Source organism: Leucopleurus acutus (genome assembly GCF_964270905.1).
Source record: "Leucopleurus acutus genome assembly, chromosome: 3".
NCBI classification, from domain to species: Eukaryota; Metazoa; Chordata; class Mammalia; order Artiodactyla; family Delphinidae; genus Leucopleurus; species Leucopleurus acutus.
This window is the reverse complement of record NC_139145.1, coordinates 139,724,247-139,742,792: the sequence shown is the minus strand read 5'-3', so window position 1 is coordinate 139,742,792 and position 18,546 is coordinate 139,724,247. Positions and strand designations below refer to the sequence as shown.

General features: G+C 37.8%; 1 protein-coding gene across 1 annotated transcript; it reads left to right on the top strand.

The window, feature by feature from the left end:
• Nucleotides 1-15,290: 15,290 nt before the first annotated feature.
• On the top strand, nucleotides 15,291-18,153 carry LOC309959300 (AP-1 complex subunit mu-1-like). Its single transcript, XM_082835522.1, has 2 exons — nucleotides 15,291-15,789; nucleotides 16,545-18,153. The coding sequence occupies exons 1-2, from the start codon at nucleotides 15,392-15,394 to the stop codon at nucleotides 17,416-17,418; spliced, it is 1,272 nt and encodes a 423-aa protein (XP_082691648.1). The 5' UTR covers nucleotides 15,291-15,391; the 3' UTR covers nucleotides 17,419-18,153.
• The last annotated feature ends 393 nt before the right edge of the window (nucleotides 18,154-18,546 follow it).

Genomic DNA, 18,546 nt, shown 5'->3' with positions numbered 1-18,546 from the left:
GATCATGAGATTTCTGTATTAGTGATACATTTGATTTTTTTTGGATAAGTATATTAGTATATTTTTCATTCTAAATTACTCATTTCTAGTTCTGTCAGTATTAACCTGTTTAAATTTGGTAGTATTAGATAATTACTAAAGCTATTTTCTTATATTCTGTGAAATTACAGCTGTTTGGAAATGTGCTCAGCAAAACGGAAAGTTGTTTACCTGCACTATGTTCATTAAAAAATTAAACATAATTTAAAAAGCAAAATCTTCATTGATGGCATCTCCTTCTCTGCCTTAATCCTAGAAAATTCACCTTTCTAAAAAAAGGTGCCTCTATTGCAAAAAAGTTCATATTTCTATGTATGGTGGTAATTTTATGATTTTGAGAGATTTTTCAGAACCCAGTCCAAGAGCATTTGCTATGGTCTCTGTTAAGTCGGTACTATTAGAAGAAAACCTAGAAGGTGGTCTGGTAATGGAATTAAGCAGCAGCATATGCTCCTCTGGAAAGAAAACACTGATAGGAAGAGTTAAAACTTTAATGCAAAGATCTGATTATTGCAAATTCAGCTAATCAGAATGGCTAGGGAATTGGATATCTTGATACTGGCATTTTTTGATTAATTGAGGAAAAAATGTTTTTTTAACTGTTTGATGCTGTACATTTTAATAAGATATAAAAATCTATTTTTTGTCTTAATAAACAGAGCACAATGACCTTGGATTGAAATTTCCTTGATCCTACAGGATCCAGGGTCATTTCTGTAAACTTCAGTTATCATTGCATATTTTGATATTATTGTGGATGTGGAAGTCATAAAGACTTGATTCAAACCTACATTGACTTCAGGATATACACTGAAAGTTATGTTAAAAAAAATAAAAAACACAGACATAAGCTTGTTTTCTTGTCTCTCTGATTTAAATGGGGAAAGCAAAAAATGTGGCTAATTGAAGATTCTGTTAAGTGAGACTTTTTTCTTATTTTCCCAGTTTTATTGAGATATAATGGACATATAACATTGTGTAAGTTTAAGGTGTACAACGTGATGATTTGATACATGTAGGTGTGCTGTATGCCTAATATTGGAAATAAGAAATCTCAATACAGAGATCCAGAAATTCCAATAACTAAAACATTTCTAATCATGTACGAGTGATTATTCGTTATGTGAATAGCATCAGAAATGTTGATTCCATACTTTCATTCTTAGATTGGGATTGATCTATATGGTATAGTAATAATTTATTCAGTGAGCACAAATTCAGGGCCCGCTTCTAAGAACAGTGAAAATTTGTGTTTTTTTTTTAAATTGACGCTACACCCAGCTTAGCTACTTCAAATCTAGTCAAATCACACTTAAAAAAAAAAGAAAAAAGATTTCTATTTTGAATGTCTGTTCCCACAGTCCTTTAAAATTAAAAGGAATCTCCCATGTTTGCTGTAACATATGGGTAGTCCTTCCATATTGTTTTAACAATGGCTCACAGGCAGTAATAGTTTTATCTTTTAGATATCTTCAGATAGCTATTTGACATCAAAGGCTTACTTTTTCATAGATATGAATTAATTCATGAATTTGAAATTTCTTAGCTACATATTCAACAAATATTTATTGGATGCTTGTTATATACCAAACATTGTTCTAGGTTAGTTGTGATCTATCATGATTAAATATATTCTAATGTTAAATATTTGTTTAGTATAATATGTTATTGATATATATATTTAGTAAATAATATTTAATATCTGGTATTTCTTTATATTTATACATATCCAGTATAAATAATATGTTAAATATATATAAATGAAATGTAGATTTAAATCTATATATATGGTACATAGATATATTTCTGTAGCAGTAGGAAAATGGACTTTTGGCTGTTCAGCTCAGGACTCATGAATTCCCTTGGCACTGTAAACTATTTTGTTCTTATCCTCTCAAATAAAATCATGTCAACATTTGAGGTACAGACTGAAGAATTTGGAAGGTGGGGGATAGTAAAGAGAAGGAGAAGATTATAAGAATTAGGGCTATAAATTCTGGGGAAAACTATTTCTGTTTCAGGGGCTTTTTAGCCTCAAGGTTCAATGTATGAAATAACTCAAGGCAAGTTTCCTTTACATAGTACATGGGGGTTTAAAGGTAATTATGGATAATTCTATCAAATATGAACCAAGTATTTCACTACTTGGACATACTGCCGCTCTTGCAATATGCTACAGGATTAATAGGGCTAAATTCTAAGTGAATTTAGAACACCTGCCTGTAAAACATTAGTAGTTGCTCTAGAATTAATTACAAATTAGCCTATGAATTTTTCACATATTATTACATTTTGTTTCCCTTGTACCAGCAATACATCTCATATTCAATTATTCTAAAAGCGTAAGTAGTTTTCTCTAACTAAAATACTATTGATAGCCCATTTATACTATTTCATTCTTTAAGGAAATCTGATTTTTTCACAGGCAATTTATGTTCAGAAAATAGATAAACAATAAGAAAACAAAAAACTTGTATTGCTGGAGGCCAATGTTTTGTTTGCAGAAGTTCTTTTAATGTATGTAAGTGTTGGAATCATTTAAAATATTGTGTCACATGTATATACTATTTAATAACTTATTGAACATTTACTTCATTATTCTTTAAGATTAAATATATTAACTTCCTTTAACATTAACATGAAATTTTCTAAATTCACAATTTCTTCTAGAGTTTTAAAAGATATTAGCCTTCAAAATTCACAGAATTTTAAAATACATTCTACCCATATGCAACTAAGAAATTGCCAAACCAATATGTATATTTTTAACCATGTGGTGAGAAAGCGTTGCCTTTGGCTGAAACTATTCTTGCCAGTTTTGAGGCCACAGAGTAAAGCTTTATGTTTACTAGCTGATAAAAATCAATTGAATTCAGGAGACTTAACAGGCCCTAAGCAATCCCTGGTGTTCCAGATCCACACCATAAAGATTATGAGGGCTACTACTTCTCCATGGTTTTACCATATGTCATCTTAAGCAAGATGAAGAATTTGGTTCTTGTTTTCTTGTGGTTGTAAGAAACTATATGATGAGTTTCTTCCAACATAGTTAGTATTTGGGTGCTGTGATGGCTCCCCAAGGTGAATGATTATAGGTAGCCTTGCCTGAGTCTCTTATACTGTCCTAGCCTGTGTGTTTTTCTCTCCCATCCCATGTGGCTCTTCATCATGAATAGAATAAAGTCAGCACTAATTGTTTTGTTTGTGATGGTGAATTCTACCAAACCTTCGTTCTTTCTCTTCTGCCACATCTTTCTCACCATTGCACAAACTATACACACTATGTTTATCCATTCAGACAGGCTATATAGATTACTCTGTAGTAACAAACACCCACGTCTCACAGCTTTAAACAACAAAAGTTATTCTTGCTCATGTTATGTGTCCATCATGGATTGACTGGAGATGCTGATCCGTGTTATTCTCACTCGGATCATAGACCGAGAGACTAAATCTCTGGAAACTGGCCAGTTGGTGTGGCACAGCAAAGCAAGAGCATGGTGAATCATGTACTAGTTCATATAGACACCCAGACTGCCATTTGTCACATTTCATTTGCTGAGGTAAGTCATATGGCCACACACAACTGTAAGGAAGCAGATAATTGCAATCCTCCATGTTTCTGGAAGGAGAGACATAAGTATTTGGTGACCAGCACTAAAGATTGCCTCAGTCCCCCTTCACCCTCCCAATACCCTGCATGAAGGGATATAAATGTATGAAAGATTTGAAACTTAAAAATATCCTATGGTTTTACTCTATATGATAAGAAAAACAAAGAATAATACGCTGAAATAGCCATTTGTCTTTTTAATCAATAAAATAGCAATATCAGTTTCTCAAGTCATTCCAAGTATTCCATTATTTGGATGATATTCTGGAAGCTTTTGGAACTAAAAGGTAGATTATATTTACAATTAATTTGAGGTATTAGCATACAATAACTTTTGGAGAGAAAATATGTGATATTTGGACCTGGATGACCCTCAGCATGGAATGGGATAAACTGGTCTTGAAGCTGTGTCTTAATGTACTCCCTTCATGGAGCTTTCCTTCAATAGTGTAACCTGTGGTTCTGTTGCTCTGGAGAAAGGTTTCCATCTCTGAAGAATCAGTAATAGCTACACAAATAATCTTGACTTTGAGAAGGAAATTTTCCTGAATACTGTGTGAAAGGGATAATTACAAGTACTTTTAGCATTTCTTTTGCTTAATGCTTTCTAATCAGCCCCATGGGAAGTAGATTTTGTTATGAGCTTTCCATTTGGTCCTTAGTACGATAGACCACTCTGCATCATTTAACACTCTTGGCCACTTCCACTGTCTTGAATCGTTGTCCCCTCATGGGTTCCATGATATTGTTCCTTCCTGTCTTGCTAGACGCTCTTACTCAAATTCTTTTATTTGCTTGTCTTCCTGTCCCCGCCCCATCAGTGTTAACATTTCACCCACTTTCCGTTGCTTCCCTTTACTTCCAAAATCTCCAAATCTTTCCCCCCGCTTCAATTGCCCCATGGCAGTGGCTTTACTTCAGACATTCACATTGCTCCCTGAGACTATAACTCACTTGCCTCCTAAGTTTCTCTGCTTTGAATCTCTGTCCATCTTGCTGTCACTTTCCAGAGAGATCTTGTATAGTACAAGTGCAGACTACTAGTGTAATTATCAAAGTTGTTCTAAAAGTGACCCACTTTTACTTCCTAGTTTAACTTTCTGCTGTACTCATCAAAGCCAAGTCTGCAATTATATAAATGTGTATCAGGTTCTTTCAAGGCTCCAAAGAATCAGCACGGAGCAGTGGAAAGGCACAGATTTGGGGGATCAGGTATATTTAGATTCAAATCCTGTATTTGACAATTATGAGCTACTTGACCTTGAACAAGCTACCTAAACTCTCTGAACATCTGTTTTATCCTCTATTCAATGAGAATGATAGTCATGATTCACATAATTATTTTGAGTATTAGGCTGGATATATGTAAAGTACTTATCACAGTAACTGGAGCATAGTAGAGTTTTCATAAGTGGTAGTTATCATCATTGTCATTGTATTTCATATCCATATAAACAATGTTGCTTAGACATGACATTTCTAACCTTATTTACCGGGCAAATTCATATTCATACTTTAGAATTACACAGTTCTCAATGCCTACTCTCTTCAACTTGCCCTTCTTGAAAAATTACCTTGTTCCTTAGTACTTTACTCACTGACACAATATGAATGGTTCTTGTATAGGTTATACTATTGACTGGATCAAGGGTGGACTAAAATCCAAAACAATCCATCTTCAGATTGGCTAATGATTATGAAGTAGACTTGTGTGAAGGGTTCTGTGCAATACTCTGGTGGCTTCTAGGATCTGGACTAGAAAATATGGATAGGATTGACTGTCAGTAGTAAGTGGTCAATCTATAGTAAAAGAACTGAGAGTATGGAGATGGCCATGAAGCAGAAATACAAAGCAAAGTCCTCAGGCTATGAATCCCTTGGAAAAGGACAGAGAAGATAGTTGGCACCTGGGCCTTTTTTGGTTCCAGGTGACTTTCTAGTTATCTTTGTAGTTAATGTGCTCTGTACCAAAAAAAAAAAAAAAAAAAAAAAAATCTCTCAGCCTCAACACAATACTGAACCTCTGCTCCTTGCAAACAACTTGAAGATATGCCTCCTATGTTACCTTTCAGAGTGCTCTTCTGACTCTTCCTAGGAGTAGCTTCTTTGGGGTCCCAGAATACTTTGCATATATATCCCTTATAGAGCATATTCTAATAATCTCTATTATTTGTCCCAACATAATGAGAATTTCCGTCTTTCTTTATAGTTCTAGCACATAATCTATTCTCTGACATACAGCAGATGATGAATGAGTACTGATTTATGAGTAATAAATGAATAAATGAATGAATTCTTGCTTTTCCTACGGAACTCAGAAAAGCACTGTCACAAGTTAAGTGACTTAAAAATATAGTGCACCTATATTTTTAAATTGAATACTTTAACTTCTGTTCAGAATAAATGGCATTAGTTCACCTTGTTCAGGTTAAGAGAGAGAGTAGAAAAGTACATCCACAAAGCTTTTCTTTACCTTCCTTTCTAACCTGAAATCAACATGGGCATTATGTAATGCACTCCTGCTACATTCCGTAGAAGTGGAGAATTGTGAACTGCGCCAAAGCAAGAGCAAAACTTTGGTTAAGTGAATTATATAATTAAATTCTGCATCCTAACACTCCATGAATTTATAGGGTCTATTGTGTAATTAGTTTACAAAAGAAAGAGCATTGGAGTTATTTACGACAGATGTTCACCTAACTTAAAACAGGAAGAGTATATTTACTTCTATGTAGTTATTACAATATAATTAAAACCATAAAACCACCTTATCTGAATTTCAGAGCCCAAGCATATTTTTTCTTTTTTTGGCCTTATTGACTACATTACTCTTTACTGATCATGCAAAGATCATAGGAGAGGGCCACAGGTTGGCCACTGTCGGCTTGCCAGATATTTTAGTAAGGTTTTATTTTTTCTTTTGCTCCACTTTTCAGTGGATGATGAGATAAGTCTCTGAAAAGTTGTATGTATGTTGGCAGAAACACATGTAGAATATGGCTGGTGACAAAAATCATTTTTGTGCCTATGTTCTGGGAGTGGTTGAGAAGGAGAAAGCACATGTTCAATCCGCATGTGCTAAAAGAAGACCTGAGTTTTATGTATGGGTAGTTAGTGTGTAAACCACTGCTATCATCTTCCAGACAGTGAAGAAGCAGGCATATAACTGTGGTCTGATCTTCAGATTGCCTGTATATGATTTTATACACACTTTAAAAATGTGGATGTGGGAGAATTCACAGTGTGACTTTACCTTGTACCCTGCTGGATAGAGATGGTCTTAGGCTGCCCACACTCCATGGTAAATCTGCTGGAGGGAAAGTTCTTGCAGGAAATAGTAGTTGGATTTTCAAAAAAACATGAACTATCTCTTTATTCAAGGCCTGGGGAAATATGCCCAGATGTCAAATGTCTACTTCAATCAATTCAGCTCATTCCACCCATAATCATTTGCTTGTTATAGGAGATTTCCCACTCCTCCATAATGGCTCACTTGGATCAGGGCAGTATTATTCAGGGATTTGACAACATGTGCAAACTCTTTTTGAATTAATTTTCAAAGTCTTTTGTGACTGGTGTCAATTTGGCAACAGTGTTCTTTCATATTCATAGGCTCAAGGTCTAGGGTTTGGGGGTGGTTAATTTTAAGAATTTCCTCTTCAACAACTCCCTTTTGCCTTCCAGAAGACAGACGTACTGCGAGCATCAGAATATTAGAGTTAAAATAAGGAGGGAGACATAGAGTTCGAGATTATAAGGTTGACTTTTTGACTCTGAAAAGAATTTTTAATAGTAACATAGTTTGAGAGTAAGGCTGAAGCTTAGAATCTGCCTCATTCAAGGTCTCCAAATGGTCACAGAAAGAAACTTTTCACCTGTAAGTGTGGCACTTATTATAGAATGTATCATTTATACTCCAAAAATCACTTTACAACTGTATTATACAAAAAAGATAAATTAGTTTAAATGGAAACAATATCGGCTAAGGTTTTAAAATTTCTTCTAAAAATAATTTATGTATAAAAACTGAACTACAGAAGACAAAAAACATTTCACAACTTAATTTTGTTCACTGTTGCCCTGAACACATCATGAAACATCCTCAAGTCTGCAGCACTGGTTGGGCACATATATAAGAAAGCTAAAGAAAACAACCCTTTCTAAAAAGACTGCGGTTGTAACTAGTGGCCTTGTGAAACTCTGTCACCCAGTGTCCCCACGAGTCTTGCCTTTTTTAGTGGAGCCTATAACTAACTTTAAAACTTGTCAGAATAGAAAGAATGGCCAGCAAGATGGTACATCAGGTAGTGTATCTTTTCCACATTGGCATTTCATTTTATTGACCAGTTCATTTCAGGTACTTTCAGAGAGATCACTTATTTTATGTTGTGATCAGTAAATAACTCTTAAGATCTTATCCTGTTTTTAAAAAAATGTAATATTTAGGATGAAAAGACTTACACATTTTGTTATGTACCGTATCAAACTAGTATCCAGACATATTTGTGGGAATTTGTGATCCAAGTTTGGGCTCTAAAATTTCACTTCTGTTCTAAATGCATCTTTAACAAACTGATTCATTTAGTACAATTTGTAATTTTCTGTGTTAACAATTATTAAATCCTATCAATTTCACAGTGAAAGGAAGTTATTTCTTAGGTTCCTATTATCAAAGGAAAAAGTAACCATTTTCAATGTCAGTTAACCTTATTTGCAGCATTATTATAAATTCCTTTACTCTCAGGTTTTTGTAACGTATTTTGGCTAACTGCTTTGTGTTTTCCAAGGCAAATGAGAATTTGGTTAGAAGAACTTCCATTAGCATATGATAGTTTTTTAATTTAAAAGACAGGCTTTAAAAAATTTAATTGGGGCAATAGCCATAGGGATACCATTTTGCTATTATGTTGGTGTTGCCTAAGCAAACATGCACAATTGTTTGCTGGCAAAATGTTGTCTGTAATCATGTAGATTTTACTGTAATGTCTTATTAGTTTTTCATTTTCTTTGATGTAATAAGATTCAGGGCCAAACATAGCTCTATAAAATTAAGTTTTATTGTCTTCATGTTTGTTAGGTCAAAATTCCTTTCCTGGGAGGGAGGGAGATGCAAGAGGGAAGAGATATGGAGATATGTGTATATGTATAACTGATTCACTTTGTTATAAAGCAGAAACTAATACACCATTGTAAAGCAATTATACTCCAATAAAGATGTTAAAAAAAAGTGGATGTATATATATGTATAACTGATTCACTTTGCTGTACACCTGAAACTAACACAACACTGTAAATCAATTATACTCCAATAAAAATTTTAAAAAAATTCCTTTCCTTAACATTGCTTAAATACAATTAGGTTTTTGAGGTTTAAATTCCTTTCTTTAATAGGAATGGTAATGGAGTTTATGTTTTTCCAAATAAAAGATATAGCAGTGGTGATGATCCAGACTTAAAACCATCCAAATTAATTACAGATTTTGCTAATAACTCCTAATTTCTTTAACAGTAAACCTATATTTTAATTGAAACCCTGAAGTTTACAGATAAAATATTTGTCATATGAAATACATGTGAATGGCTCTGGTTTCTAAACATTGATATTGCTAGACTGGTTATAGATGAAAAGCCTAGTTTCTATTTCTGATCTTTCTTACTGGTTTGGTTTCCCTGATTTCTCACTGTCATCATATTTTTATAGGATATTTAATCTATAGTGAACATACTGAAGACAGATTTGGGTCAGTGGCAATCTTGATTTCTAGGAAAGGCTTGTTTGTATTAAGAAATGGTGTGCTTACATGCTAAAGTCACACAGTTTAAAAAAATATTTTAAAAAGTATTTACTTAATTAAATGTTTTTTATGCTCTTACAATGGGCTAGGCACTGCCTAGGTGATAGAGATACATGGATAAAGTTTTTAAAGTTTTCTGACTTTAAGGAAAGCACAGTGTGACACAGACATGTAAAACACAAATTGCAATACCCAAGCATGAAGGGATGCAATAGATACATAAATTTACCTTTTTTTGTGGTAAAACTGATTGGATATTGATAATATTATGTGAGCCAGCCAAGTACAAAATAATGGAACAACACAGAAGAAGGTGAGAGAAAGTAGCATGAGGAAATTGATGAAGTTTCAGAGAGAATGTATTACTATTATGATTATTATTTTTAACGTCTTTATTGGAGTATAATTGCTTTATAATGGTGTGTTAGTTTCTGCTTTATAACAAAGTGAATCAGCTATACATATACATATATCCCCATATCTCCTCCCTCTTGCGTCTCCTTCCCATCCTCTCTATCCCACCACTCTAGGTGATCACAAAGCACTGAGCTGACCTCCCTGTGCTATGTGGCTGCTTCCCACTAGCTATCTATTTTACATTTGATAGTATATATAAGTCCATGCCACTCTCTCAGTTCGTCCCAGCTTACCCTTCCCCCTCCCAATGTCCTCAAGTCCATTCTCTATGTCTGTGTCTTTATTCCTGTCCTGCTCCTAGGTTCTTCAGAACCTTTTTTTTTTTTTTTTTTAGATTCCATATATATGTGTTAGCATATGGTATTTGTTTTTCTCTTTCTGACTTACTTCACTCTGTATGACAGACTCTAGGTCCATCCACCTCACTACAAATAACTCAGTTTCATTTCCTTTTATGGCTGAGTAATATTCCGTTGTATATATGTGCCACATCTTTATCCATTCATCTGCTGATGGACACTTAGGTGGCTTCCATGTCCTGGCTATTGTAAATAGAGCTGCAATGAACATTTTGGTACATGACTCTTTTTGAATTATGGTTTTCTTGGGGTATATGCCCAGTAGAGCGATTGCTGGGTCGTATGGTAGTTCTATTTTTAGTTTTTTAAGGAACCTTCATACTGTTCTCCATAGTGGCTGTATCAATTTACGTTCCCACCAACAGTGCAAGAGGGGTCCCTTTTCTCCACACCCGCTTCGGCATTTATTGTTTGTAGATTTTTTGATGATGGCCATTCTGACTGGTATTAGGTGATACTCCATTGTAGTTTGATTTGCATTCTTCTAATGATTAGTAACGTTGAGCATCCTTTCATGTGTTTGTTGGCAATCTGTATATCTCCTTTGGAGAAATGTCTCTTTAGGTCTTCTGCCCACTTTTGGATTGGGTTGTTTGGTTTTTTAATATTGAGCTGCAAGAGCTGCTTGGGAATTTTGGAGATTAATCTTTTGTCAGTTGCTTCATTTGCAAATATTTTCTCCCATTCTGAGGGTTGTCTTTTGGTCTTGTTTATGTTTTCCTTTGCTGTGCAAAAGCTTTTAAGTTTCATTAGGTCCCATTTGTTTATTTTTGTTTTTATTTCCATTTCTCTTGGAGGTGGGTCAGAAAGGGTCTTGCTGTGATTTATGTCATAGAATGTTCTGCCTATGTTTTCCTCTTAGAGTTCGATAGTGTCTGGCCTTACATTTAGGTCTTTAATCCATTTTGAGTTTTTTTTTGTGTATGATGTTAGGGAGTGTGCTAATTTCATTCTTTTACATGTAGCTGTCCAGTTTTCCCATCAACACTTATTGAAGAGGCTGTCTTTTCTCCATTGTATATTCTTGCCTCCTTTATCAAAAATAAGGTGACCATATGTGCATGGGTTTATCTCTGGCCTTTCTATCCTGTTCCATTGACCTATATTTCTGTTTTTGTGCCAGTACCATATTATCTTGATTACTGTAGCTTTGTAGTAATAGTATGAAGTCCAGGAGCCTGATTCCTCCAGCTCCGTTTTTCTTCCTCAAGATTGCTTTGGCTATTCGGGGTCTTTTGTGTTTCCATACAAATTGTGAAATTTTTTGTTCTAGTTTTGTGAAAAATGCCATTGGTAGTTTGATAGGGATTGCATTGAATCTGTAGATTGCTTTGGGTAGTATAGTCATTTTCACACTGTTGATTCTTCCAATCCGAGATCATGGTATATCTTTCCATCTGTTTGCATCTTCTTTAATTTCTTTCATCAATGTCTTATAGTTTTCTGCATACAGGTCTTTTGTCTCCTTAGGCAGGTTTATACCTAGGTATTTTATTCTTTTTGTTGCAGTGGTAAATGGGAGTGTTTCCTTGATTTCTCTTTCAGATTTTTCATCATTAGTGTATAGGAATGCAAGAGATTTCTGTGCATTAATTTTGTATCCTGGTACTTTACCAAATTCATTGATTAGCTCTAGTAGTTTTCTGGTAGCATCTTTGGGATTCTCTGTGTATAGTATCATGTCATCTGCAAACAGTGACAGCTTTACTTCTTTTCTGATTTGGATTCCTTTTATTTCTTTTTCTTCTCTGATTGATCTGGCTAAAATTTCCAAAACTATGTTGAATAATAGTGGTAAGAGTGGACAACCTTGTCTTGTTCCTGAGAGAATGTATTATTCAAGCAGTTATCTGTGTGACACTTTTTCCACTGTTCTCAACTAAGGTTAGTCTGTTCTTATAGAAGTACCAGTTTACTCTATTAATTGTACTTTTATGTTTTAAACCTGCTAAAGAAAATTCATCAAATCTCTTTTTAAAATAAAAGATTCATGGTTAGTCTTGTTTAATATTCTTTCAGAAGAATTTTAGAGTTATTTTGTCAAGTTCAGCCTCTTCCCATTCCCTGAATATTGAGATTTTGTTTAGAATAGACTGTTATAATTTTGTTTATTTAAAAAAGTCGCCTCTTTTATTCAGTACTCCATTTAGGAACACTGCATATTTCCCTTCTTAAAAGTTTTGTAGAATTTTTTTGTTTCTCTCACTAAGTAGGCCTATTTCTAACTATTTTATACACTTGGTTTCCCATAGCCCGTTTGGTCCTGTTCAAAACGTCTATAAGACATTTGGTCCAAAAGACATGTGGTCCACACCAAAAGGTCCTTGAAATTTGGTTCTTTCTAAGATGTCCATGAGCATATTTTGTCCATGCCAAATGGTTTTAGACAGGACCAAATATCAAGGACCTTATGGTGTGGGCCAAATGTCTTCATGGATGTTCTGGGCAGGACCAAATGGTCCTGCAAATATCAAGGACCTTTTGGTGTGGACGAATTGTCTTAGGGACCAAATTTCTTATGGTTGTTTTGTATAGGACCGAATATCAAGGACCTTTTGGTATGGACCAAGTGTATGCTAACCGTTTGGCTTAAAGTATAAAATGAGTCCTTTCCCATATATTATCTGTTGTCATTGCTGATAAATATACTTGCATTTTTTTCAAGGTATTTATGTTACATTCAGCCATTTTGTTGAGTCTGTTACTGATTGTAATAGATTTTGAGCAGATTTTCTTGCCTTTCTAGGATAAAAATACATTAATTTCAGATAATGATAAACATTTATCCTTTATTTTAATATTTACACCTCATGTGTGTCTAGTGTTTTATTACATTGGCCATATATCCCAGACCAATAGTAAATAAATTATTTCTTAAAAATTTTTTCAAGGATCTGGCATTAGGGAGTTTGTTATGTTATCTGGAAAGGGTCTAGAATACAGATATTCTGTTTCTAATTAAATATGATTTGATTAAACTGAAACTGAGGATACGTTCTTTCCATATCTCATGTGAATATGTGATTATTTCTTATTTATTAGGCTGTGAACTGAGGGAGTACCAACAGATGAGGGCCAATAATTTTTTTATATAAAAACTTTGACTTAAGAATTTTTTTTAAATAAAAGATTTACTTATATGACTCAGTATGGATAATAAAAACATTTTGCATCTACACATCTTTTCCAAATTTAAAGGAGCGTTCCTACACACAGCCTCACTTAATTACCAGAACAATTCTGACGAATAGGAAGAATATTATGTTTATTACATAGATGAAAACTCAAGTTCAGGGAGGTTAGCGATGGAAAAAGACTGTATAACTTATTTGGACATTTCAATTCCAATTTAATTATTCCATCACGTGGCTGAAGTCATGTGGCCACAGGTGATAGCCCTTAGAAAAATTGCAGTCTTTTATCAATCCTTAATCAATGTTCCTTCTATACATTTTGTTAAGTAAACTTAATGTTTGAAATAGGTTACAGATCTTTAAGGCATACGTATATCAGGTATATTTAGTTGTCAAACGCTTATCGAGCCCTTAAATTTTGCCATGTCCTAGAGGCATAGAGAAGCATTAGACTTCTAATGGCCTTAGAACGCATAGTCTAATGAAGAAGTCAAACATGTAAAGAAATGATTATAGTAAAATTAGGTAAGTGGAAAAAGAAATTTGGGAAAGACTATACCTAGAGACTCAGAAAGACTTCAGAGAGGAGTTGACTTTTAACACAGTCTTGAAGGAGCAATAAGAAGTTTCCATATGGAGAAAAAAGGGAGAGGCACATTATTGAAATGTGAAATAGATTGTGAGTCAGTGTGCAGAAATGGCTATAGACCAGGGAGAGCTATTGTCAATTATGGAAGGATTCAAATTCTTCAGGCCTTTTATATGTAGTTAATAAGCTTGAATTTTATCCTGATACTGATAGCAAGTCAAGAAAGTTTTTGAATAAGGAAAACACAGGATCTCTTTTGCATGTGTGAAAGATAACCATGGTATGAGTTACATATTGGGTGGGTGAGAGTGATGTGGAGAGAAGACAGAGCTCTTAGGAGATTGCTGCAATAAACCCTAAGCAGAGACAATGAGATTTTGAACATATAGTAGGGAAAGCATATTTAGACTACATTTGTAACGTAAAATTGTGATTTATGGATACAGAAGAGAATGAAAGTTATGCTGATGTTTCCAGCCATTGGGTAGGTGGTTTTGTCCTTAACTGAGCTACGAAAAAGGTGAATTCTTGGTGTTAGCAAAGCCAGGAAATAAACAAAGAGTAAGTGATTTGTAGCAAAAAAATAAGGTCTTCATTCTGTGACAGAGTTTGAAGAGAAGCTTAATAAAGAGTTGGAAATATGTTTAGAATTCAGTAAACCTGGGCTGGGGATACAGAAACTATAATAATGGTGAGCAAATACATAAAAAGCAAACCAAGCGTGGAATCCTTGCTAACACAGATAGCAAAAAGGAAAATGAAGAATGAAGAGCAAAAAAAAGGTACTGAGAAAGAATGGATTAAGAAATAGGAAGGAAAAAGGAGAGAGTGGAGTCATTGTAACCACAGGAGGAGAGAGTTTCAAGAAGGGAGACATTTGGTACAATTCAACATTTATTTCTGGTAAAAAAAAATGTTTTAGCAAACTTGGAAGTAAAGATTAGAATGAAGCTTTTGTAACGTAATAATGATATCTGTATCAAACCAAGAGTGACCAAAATTCATGCTCAAGAAAATATTTGAGTTAATCCTCTAAATCATTAATCATAGGAAGGTGCCTCATGTGCTGAATTATCTAAAAACAACTTGGCAGCTACCCCAACTCCCTTCTTAGGTCACTTTTGCATGTTGCCAAGAAGTCAGGAACTACAAATCCCTGAACACCTTTTCCACATGGGTCTGCATTAGAAAATGCAAATGGGAAGCACTCAGGTGAGATTTGGAGGGTAGAAAGTAAGGAAAGACTGTTTTTCCTTGGAGGAAATTGCAATCACAGACATATAAAAAGAAAAAAATGTCAATAAATGTTTTTGGATGAAAAGACAATATCATGGGACCGGAAGTGGAAACGAACCGTCGCGGGGCGTACCCGGCCTGGCTCACCGCCTGGCAGTCCCCGCTGTCGCCGCCGCCCTCGGCCAGTGCCGAGGCTTTCCGCAGCCACCATGTCCGCCAGTGCCGTCTACGTGCTGGACCTGAAGGGCAAGGTGCTCATCTGCCGGAACTACCGCGGTGACGTGGACATGTCGGAGGTGGAGCACTTCATGCCCATCCTGATGGAGAAAGAGGAGGAGGGGATGCTGTCACCTATCCTGGCCCATGGGGGAGTCCGCTTCATGTGGATCAAGCACAACAACCTGTATCTGGTCGCCACCTCTAAGAAGAACGCGTGCGTGTCACTGGTGTTCTCCTTCCTCTACAAGGTGGTGCAGGTATTTTCGGAATATTTCAAGGAGCTGGAAGAGGAGAGTATCCGTGACAACTTCGTCATCATCTACGAGCTGTTGGATGAGCTCATGGACTTCGGCTACCCCCAGACCACAGACAGCAAGATCCTGCAGGAGTTTGGAGGTGGAGGAAGCAAACGTATGTTCATGTTGTTGGTCCCCCTGCCCTGTCTCCAGCCGCACCAGAAGTTTACTAAGTCACTGGGACAGTTGTGGGTCCTTTTCCCACGCAGCATCCGTGCGTAGCATGAGCATTTTTCCTGTTGTGAGGTCTTCATTTCCATCCACAGAAGTGTGCTAAATGGCTTGTTATTAGGGAGTCACCTGCCTTTGTTTTTATTGTCATAAATGAAGCTATGATGAAAAATCTCCCTCCTTTGGAATCCTGCCCATCAAGTAACAGTCACCGTGGATTAAGCACTTCCTGTGAACCAGGCCCTGTGCAAGCACTTTTTTCACTCCATTCACAATCAGGGGTGCTGTCTTCCCATTTTACAGGGGAGCAGAGGGACACTCAGAGAAGCCACATGAACTTCAGCACATCTCACATCTGTTGTTCCCCAAGTGGAATCAGGGTCACCAGGTTACACCCCTAGGAGATTGGTCCCTTCTGCATCCCCAGCAGGGGAGCACTTCATGCCCACTTCTTGTTTTCCTCACCAACGCTGTCTCCTTGGCTCCCTAAAAGTGACCACTCTGCGCTCACTGTAACTGAAGAGTTTGTTGGAGGCTTTGGAAATCGTAAGATATTCTTGTGTTAAACAGCCTCAGGTGAAACCAGAGCCTGCCTTTCCTGGCGCCTGCTACAGGGAGGGGCTGTTTTGAAGAATGTCTGTGCCTGAGCTGCTTAACTGTGAGCCCGGGCCCACAGGTACATAACTCAGGAAGGCCACAAGTTGGAAACAGGGGCCCCACGGCCCCCAGCCACCGTCACCAACGCAGTGTCCTGGCGCTCTGAGGGCATCAAGTACCGGAAGAACGAGGTGTTCTTGGACGTCATTGAGTCCGTCAATCTCCTGGTCAGTGCCAACGGTAACGTCCTACGCAGTGAGATTGTGGGCTCCATCAAGATGCGGGTCTTCCTGTCGGGCATGCCTGAGCTGCGCCTGGGCCTCAACGACAAGGTTCTCTTCGACAACACGGGCCGTGGCAAAAGCAAGTCCGTGGAGCTGCAGGACGTGAAGTTCCACCAGTGTGTGCGGCTCTCTCGCTTTGAGAACGACCGCACCATCTCCTTCATCCCACCCGATGGCGAGTTTGAGCTCATGTCCTACCGCCTCAACACCCATGTCAAGCCCTTGATCTGGATCGAGTCTGTGATTGAAAAGCATTCCCACAGCCGCATCGAGTACATGATCAAGGCCAAGAGCCAGTTCAAGCGGCGGTCAACAGCCAACAACGTGGAGATACACATCCCTGTGCCCAACGATGCCGACTCACCCAAGTTCAAGACGACAGTGGGGAGCGTCAAGTGGGTCCCCGAGAACAGTGAGATTGTGTGGTCCATCAAGTCCTTCCCGGGCGGCAAGGAGTACCTGATGCGGGCCCACTTCGGCCTGCCCAGCGTGGAGGCGGAGGACAAGGAGGGCAAGCCTCCGATCAGTGTCAAGTTTGAGATCCCCTACTTCACTACCTCCGGCATCCAGGTGCGCTACCTGAAGATCATCGAGAAGAGCGGCTACCAGGCCCTACCGTGGGTTCGTTACATCACTCAGAACGGAGATTACCAGCTCCGGACCCAGTGAGGGGCCACGGTGGCCAACGCTCCCGGCCCGGCACTGGGGCTCCTGGTGGAAGCACCGGGAGGAAGCACCTGCCAAGCCTGCCGGAAGGAAGGGCTCCCCTGGACACCAGCCACCCTCCCGGCTCCACCCAGGGGCCCCTCCTCCTCCAGGCGCACCTGCTGTGCCGTCGCCACTCTCATCCCCCAAATCCCTTTTCCCAGAAGAGGCTTATCTTCAAGAAGTCTCGTCTCTTTGCCCCCGAGTCAGTTTGAAGGGAAGGAAAGAAATCTTTCCCTCCAGAGATCAAATACAGCCTTCTGTGCTGTTTAGCTCCTAGTCACGAAAAGATTGGGAAACGCTCGCCAGACCACTGTCTGGCCGGGCTGGCAGGGCCACCGTTTTGTTGCCATTCTGTTGAACGTTGTAGGTGTATTGAGTGTTCCTGGATTTTTGTCTTGGTCCGTTGTGTTTACGTGAACTTCACTGTCCACGCCTCCTGCCCCTCATCCTGAAGCGCTCAGGCAGCACTTAGCGAGGACAGGACCTCCCCGTTCCTCGCCCTCCTCCCCAGCGAGGCTGACGCTGGGTCGCCTTCCCACATCGGGCCAGAACCTGGCACTTTGATCGGAGGCTGCAGCTGATGGCTGTTCCTTGGAGGCTCCTTGGCCTGGACGCATAGGCTTCAACAGAGGCGCCTTCTGAGGGCCAGCCTGTGCCACACGATGCTGTCACTCAGCCACATCAGTGTTTGTCCCCCCGGGGAGGTGGGGTCCAGGAAGGACCCCTGGCCTCAGAGGGTGGGGCGCACAGGTCATCCACATCCGTGCTTGGACACCACCCCCTTCAACCCTGTCTGTGTTTGTGTCATGAGTACATTAAATTCCATCAGTTACAAAAAAAAAAAAGACAATATCATAAAGACATAAAATCTTCAGAATAGAACTTATGTAAAAAAATTTCTTAGGTATATTTGGGGGTGAGGGAAAGATAATTTTATAAAGTGAAGCTAATGTGGAAAAATAATTTGGTAAAATTAGTCAACAAAGAATAAGAAGAAAAATGAGAGAAAACTCACTGTATGAGATCACAAAGAATACTTAGAGAATTACTTATTGTTTTACAACAGGGTAGTATTTGTCAAAAAATGGA